Genomic DNA, 6212 nt, shown 5'->3' with positions numbered 1-6212 from the left:
ACAAGGACACAAAAAATAATCTGTCACAGAAAGTAAATTATATTCTTCAAAATGTAATTGTTCTATTAATTTACTATGGTTTTATTAAATTCAAGGATGTGAAAGCTCCCCTATTAGTACTGTTGTTAGTTCTATCTTTTGTTCTTTCCTATTTTTAGGTTTCCTAATTAAAACGTAAAGGTTTACCATTTGTAACTAAAACTGCATTAACAATTGAAAAAAAATAAAAAATGCATTAACAATAATTAAGAGGTCAGGAGAGAAATAAACCTTAAACATGTCATGCATAAGGGTCTATCAGGTAGCGTTTCACAAACGAATTTCGGAAAAACTGTTTTGTAAAACGGAACGACAAATAGATTTTGCATTTTTATGATTTAAGAACGTGTCTGGTAGTTTAGTGCGAGAAGTCCAAGAATGATCTAGAGAATGAAAAACTGAAAATGCATTTGATACCAAATGTCAAAAGCTTAATAAAAAAATAAATTTGTGTTTCATATTGATGGTGATGGTGGTGGTAAGGATGGTGGTTGAGACAAGAGTGGTGTTGGTAGCAATGGTGGTTGGAGTAGTGATAGTAGTGGTAACAATAAAGGTGTTAGTAGTGGTGGGATATAGGTGGTGGCAATAGCGAGGTAGAGGGCAATGGTGAAGGGAATGATGTGGTGGTGGTGGCAGTTAATGCAATAGTGGTAGAGAATTGTTGTGTTAATATTGGTTATAAGGGATGGTTGTGAAAATGATGGTTGAGAGGTGTGGATGATGGTGGCGAAGATGTTAGAGATGGTGGTGGCCATGGTGAGGGTAATGGGATGAAGAATGTGTTGATGGTGGTGGTGGTGGCAGCAATTGTGGTGCAAGATGGTGGTGATGATGGCATTGATGGTGGCCACAATAGTGAGACAATGGAGGTGGTGATGGCATGGTGGCAGGGGGATGACAATGGATGATATGGTGGTGTTGGTGATGTTAGTGGTGGTGGTAATGGTGGCAGCGGAGGCACAATGGTGGTGGTCATAGTGAGATGGTGACACTAATGTTGGTTGTGGTAATGGCAAGATGGTGGTTGCCATGGTGGTGAGGGTGATGGTGGTGGAGGATATGGTGGTTGGAGGTGGTGGTGAAGAATGTGGTGGTTTGTAGTGGCGGTGGCATAGTGACAGTAGTGTTGGGATACATGAAACTCTAACTTTGTTTTATAATGTATCTTTTGTTTTTATTATGTTGAAAACTATTTTTGGAAAACAGATAAAACATCAATTTATTGTTCTACATAGGCTAGATATTGGTTTTTGTGTTTTTCATTTTCCGAATTTATTTTTACAAAACAGTAAACCACGTATTTTATATCAAAAAAACAAAAAACTGTTTTACAAAACATTTACGAACAGACCCTAATAATTCATGAATTTCAAAGTTGTCTTCCTTCAGAGTAGGAAGTAGGTGAACCTCATGGCTGTTTTTATTTCGTGGACCCAAATGATCCCTATCATCCATTTCAGTACCATCATAGAAGGGCACAACTCCACGTTAACCGATGGCAATAGCATCCTGCAAGTCAGTTCACTACCCCCTGCCTACGTGCCATTAAGTATTTATCAAAATCCCCATCTTCATTGGCTATCCATTTCTCTTTGAGCTTAAATTCTGAATTATCATTCGAAATATTCTTATCGTACTTTATTTAGAAAGAATATTGGGGTGGAAGGTTTGGATTAAATCACACAATGAATTAACCATAATTGATTTTCGAATTCCCTATTTATAATATTAGAACTTGGAATCTCTTTGATAAAAATGAAGAGGAATATCACTATAAAATAGTGTTAGATGCCAAGAAAATTGGATTTTAGATTCAAATCATTATTCAAGTTGATCTTGATGTGAACAATATATAATTCAAACAAAAAAACTGTAGTATAGTTGTTTCTACCACATGATAGTGATGAATGACAATACAAACAAGTTAAGATGTATTCAAATTTGATGACTAAATTTAACACTTAAACACGGGTACGTCACTTATCTAGCTTTTACTGTCACTCATCATTACATTCCCTCACAAGGCAAGAACAACTACACTAAAGTTTTTCTCCGTTACACTGACAACTATGACAAAACACACACGCGTTGTCTGACAATAAACGTGACTGCAATTATTACACATAATATTCTATGATATATGAGTAATGCTCCGATAAAAGCAAATGATCAATGCTTTTTTTATTTTTTTTATTTTTTATTGTATGAGATGAATTTTATTGATAATGAAAAAAAATAAGTAACATCTTGTCAGAGGGAAAACCTTGCTCCTCTAGAAACGAAAACAAGAATGATACAATGAAAAGAGAGGGGGGGCGTCATAAAACCTAACCCCTCTAAAGCCAAATCTGAAGGTCTAAATATGCAATACAAGTCCAACAACAACAGAAAGTTGGGGAAAAACAAAAGTGAGACAAACCTATATGCCGAGATGCACATTAATTTGCAAAGTGATAGCTAGGCAAGCCAATATAGTCTGAAAACAAAGAAGCATGAGTTACCGGTGGAGGAGAAACATGACATGTTAAAGTTGGAGAAGAAAAGCTCATGTTAGCAAAATTATCCACAATAAAATTTTCTTCGCGATATATGTCAGATGCGTAGGAAGTCATTTTAAGAACGTGGTCTAAACAAATAGACCATTACGTACAAAGAGGTAAAGGAGGATTAAAATCAGTCGATTGGAGAGCAGAAATAATACTAGAAGAGTCACTCTCCAACCAAAGAAAATGCCAACTCCGCTGATATGCAAACTCTACACCAACAATAGTTGCTGAGAATTCTGTAAAGTTGTGATGAATCCATTTGCAAAAACCATCAAAAAATCGACCACGACAATTCTTGAGAACTCCTCCACAAGTAGCAGAATCAGGATTTCCTTTAGATAAACTATTTGTATTAAGTTTAATCCAAGGAAATCAAGGAGAATACCAAAGCACAAGGGGAATAGTAGGGGCCTTGTAAGGGATAGGTGGGATCCCTAGACAAGAACTGATAGGAAGCCATGAGAGTAACTAGGAACAAGATGATGAAAAAATTGGTCGACCCTAAGAACTAAACTTATTTTGAGCTTTCCAAATAGATGAAATAGTCAAAAGACCCGCAAAAACCCAAGGATTGTGCAACTGTTAGGAAAAGGGCTTACACATAGACAACAAAAAAAGCAGTCAAAGATTATGAAATAGGCAAAAGGTACCAATCTGACATGCTAACCACCTCCAAAGCTGCCCAAATATCCAACAGTTGAAGAGAATGTGAGCAGTAGATTCCTCAAAATATGACACAAACAACAATTGGATGCTAAAGAAATACCACGTCGTTGTAGTGCACCCTTACTAGGAAGTTTATCATGAAAAAAAAGGTCAAGCCAAAATAGATCGCCATGGCAGAATAAAATTTCACCAACTAACCTTAGCCTAAATAAAATCAGTTTTCTTCCGATAAGATGATAACTAGAAGAAAAAGGAAAAGTTCCCAGTAGGCGAGGGGTCCCAAATTAATTTGTTGTCCTCCACATTTAAAGGCAAAGGTAGACGTAAAATGAGTAATGCTATTTAAATATACATAATTGACGCACTTGCTGATACAGTTTCTAAAATAGAAGGATCCCAAATATAATTGTAGAGTCCTCTCTATTAGATAATCAAATAGGGTTGATTTTGTATGTTCAAACAACATTATTGAAACTCTCTCCAACCTAAACCAATAAAAATACTAACATGATAGATCTATAGACCTATTCTTTTGGAAAGCCATTAACAAAATTTCCCTCATTTTGCGGTTGTCAATCTTTGGTTGACTCAAAACACAGTCTAGGTTAGGTTAGTAGCTAACTAACCGAGATTATGCTTTAAATATTGCATTTGCAGTTATAACTACAGAGGCACACATCAGTGTAATGCTAAGTTATTCATTTTCTATGAATGCAATTGCACAATCGATTTCAATATTCTCTTTAAAGAATTGTTAAGGTTAAAGGAATCGTGATAAATGTGGTTAGGCTGGCATAGAACACATGGATTTCACTGTCTTTCCCTTTATTTTTCTTCACATATTATCTTTATTTTATTTATTTATTTTTATTTTTTACACTTAATTTTGTGAATAAGATAGGACATCCACATGGAGGTAAAACCATAAAGAAGACAAGTATATTTTTCTTCTTCTTCTTCCCTATCCAGGGGAAATATCAAACTCCCTCCCTTCTTCCTCTCCAAGTTTTGAGTCCCCATCTCTTCTCATTCCGTCTTTGTCTTCGTCCCCTCAGGGGACATCCGATAAAATTAGAACGATACAGATCAATCTTCGAATTTCTCATAGACAATGAGAAACATAGCAACTTGTTACAGCGAGCATGCCATAAAGATCTCAGATTCATATTGCTCAGGCCCATCAAACAAAGCTTATGTCACCCCAAAATTAACCCCATCAATCCCAAATGAAGTGACATGTTTATACAGAGCCAAGCTCTCAACCCAGAACCGGATTTTGATCACACTCACCTGGTTCAACAAATTCACATCCCAAGGCCTCACAATCACCATTGGAGACAACAAATCTCAGCCGTCCAAATCCAGTACCAACACCCACAAGTTGGAAAACCAAAAGGGCACCTTGGCATTCCAATCCTGCAATACCAAGATTGAAGTTTCCTGGGATTTGTCCACTGCCAATTATGAATCCGGACCGGAACCGGCAACCGGGTTTTTCCTCATGGTTCTGGCTGACTCGGAACTCTGCCTCCTCCTCGGCGACAAGGTCGAACAAGTTTTGGACTTGGAGAAGTACAAAACCATCGTGTCACAGAAAATATTCACATTGGTTTCTAGGAGTGAGCGTTTCTCAGGCAACGCTGTGTATGCAACAAAAGCTCAATTCTGTGACAGTGGAGTATCACATGACATTGTGATCAAGTGTGATCAACCCGAAGAACCAGGCTGGAAAACCCCGGTTTTATCTGTCTGCATTGACAAGAAGAAGGTTTTTCAGGTGAAGAGGTTGAGGTGGAATTTCAGAGGGAACCAAACAATTTTTTTGGATGGTTTACTGGTGGATTTGATGTGGGATATTCATGACTGGTTGTTCAATCCAAAATCTGGGATTGCTATGTTTATGTTCAGGACAAGGAGTGGATTGGATTGCAGGCTCTGGTTGGAAGACAAGAATTTGGAAAAGAAAGGGCAAGAAAATGTTGATGAATTTTCTTTGTTGATCTATGCATGTAAGAGCTCTGACTGATTCTTTTGTTTCTTGTTTTTTTATTTATTTATTTTATTATTTTAAAACTTAAAGATGATAGGAAATTATTAATTATATGCTAAGGAAAATTGTACGGATTCCAATTATACTAGAAATATTTGCATTAAAAGTCCTCTGGCTTTGTCTACTCTCTACTCTTTACTCCCTCTCTCTTTCACTTCCAAGCCAAAGATTCCAATTTTATTACGTTGAGTATATTCATGTGTGACATGTATTATAGAATTTAACGGTTGAATATGGGTTCAAGAATATAAGAAAATTTAGCAAATAAATGTGATCCATTTAAACAGACAAATGTATATTCTACATTTTTTTGTACTATAAGACTCGAATTTGTCTTCCTTATTTTGTCCCCCTTAGTGCTCTTTCAAGATTTATAAGAGAATAATTTTTTTTCGAAATTCTAAAGTACATCTGTGATCCATCAGGTTAAGTGATTCATTTAAAAGACGATTTATAGTGTGAAATCCATCAAGTTAATGTGATTCGTTTAAAAGACGATGTATGCTATACATTGAGGTTAAAAAAAAGGTCGAATTTGCCTTCCTTTTTGTTTCTTGTTCAGTGATATTTGTCTTATGGCCAAAATAGATTGGCTTTCTACAACCAAGGGGCAACTTTTGCCCTTTTTGGCAATTAACTTACCCATTGAAACGTGCACATATTTTGGTCTGCTATTATAACATTTGTTTATGCATTTTTGTTGAGGTTAGTTGCAAGGAAACTTTTGGGAAGTTTTATTGCATACCTATAGCCGCAAGCTTGATATTATTAGTTTGCAAAGAACGGCTGAATTTTATTACTTGGCATGGGGTTTACCCAATCGATTAGGTTTAAGCTTTAGGTACTAGTACTACTATTGTTTTGGCATATTTGCCAACCTCATTCGAACCAACAATATATGTGTTCAA

General features: G+C 36.2%; 1 protein-coding gene across 1 annotated transcript; it reads left to right on the top strand.

Annotated features, from left to right (window-relative positions):
- Positions 1–4210: 4210 nt before the first annotated feature.
- On the top strand, positions 4211–5413 carry LOC137713317 (uncharacterized). Its single transcript, XM_068452599.2, has one exon. It carries the CDS (start codon positions 4366–4368, stop codon positions 5278–5280), a length of 915 nt encoding a protein of 304 aa, XP_068308700.2. The 5' UTR covers positions 4211–4365; the 3' UTR covers positions 5281–5413.
- The last annotated feature ends 799 nt before the right edge of the window (positions 5414–6212 follow it).

The sequence above is a fragment of the Pyrus communis genome, chromosome 14 (assembly GCF_041283825.1).
Source record: "Pyrus communis isolate YQ-2024b chromosome 14, ASM4128382v1, whole genome shotgun sequence".
In the NCBI taxonomy this organism is placed as follows: domain Eukaryota; kingdom Viridiplantae; phylum Streptophyta; class Magnoliopsida; order Rosales; family Rosaceae; genus Pyrus; species Pyrus communis.
This window is presented reverse-complemented; position numbering and strand designations above follow the sequence as displayed.

What these genes read in the sequence shown, in the direction of transcription:
- LOC137713317 (XM_068452599.2), top strand. Translation starts at nt 4,366, where the DNA reads ATGAGAAACATAGCAACTTGTTACAGCGAGCATGCCATAAAGATCTCA.